The sequence below is a fragment of the Cystoisospora suis genome, assembly GCF_002600585.1.
Source record: "Cystoisospora suis strain Wien I chromosome Unknown contig_3761, whole genome shotgun sequence".
Lineage (NCBI taxonomy): Eukaryota > Apicomplexa > Conoidasida > Eucoccidiorida > Sarcocystidae > Cystoisospora > Cystoisospora suis.
Genome location: NW_027156556.1, coordinates 1 through 349, shown reverse-complemented (window position 1 = coordinate 349; position 349 = coordinate 1). Strand labels below are relative to the sequence as shown.

Here is a 349-nt window from a genome sequence, read left to right as displayed (position 1 = left end):
CTGACGTAGTCGTGAGCTCAAAATCGCCTCGACTGCGTACGGGTGCGTGCTCGCCTTGTCCATGCGACTGCTTTGCCGCCTCGTCCGGCTGATGCTCGTTAGGTCGCGACCGCTGTCGCCGGTCCCTTCTGGAGGAAGCACGCGCGGGTAGCGGGAGGACACGCGACACCTGCGCAAGAAACATATATTTACGGTGCGGTGCAAGCGCATAGACGGAGGGAAATCAATAACATACGCCACATCACTCTTACGGTTACTTACACTGAACGGCCCGAACCACCTTTGGCCCAGCTTTCTCTCCCCCTTCTCCTGTTGCCGCAATAGTCGAGAGGACACAAAAACAAGGTCA

At 57.3% G+C, this 349-nt stretch overlaps 1 protein-coding gene across 1 annotated transcript; it reads right to left on the bottom strand.

Moving 5' to 3' along the window:
* Positions 1 to 38: 38 nt before the first annotated feature.
* On the bottom strand, positions 39 to 343 carry CSUI_007227 (uncharacterized protein; the record flags this gene model as incomplete). Its single annotated transcript, XM_068067377.1, has 1 exon — positions 39 to 343. A coding segment is annotated over exon 1 (171 nt), but the record flags the coding sequence as incomplete, so codon positions are not given.
* Between the last annotated feature and the right edge of the window lie 6 nt (positions 344 to 349).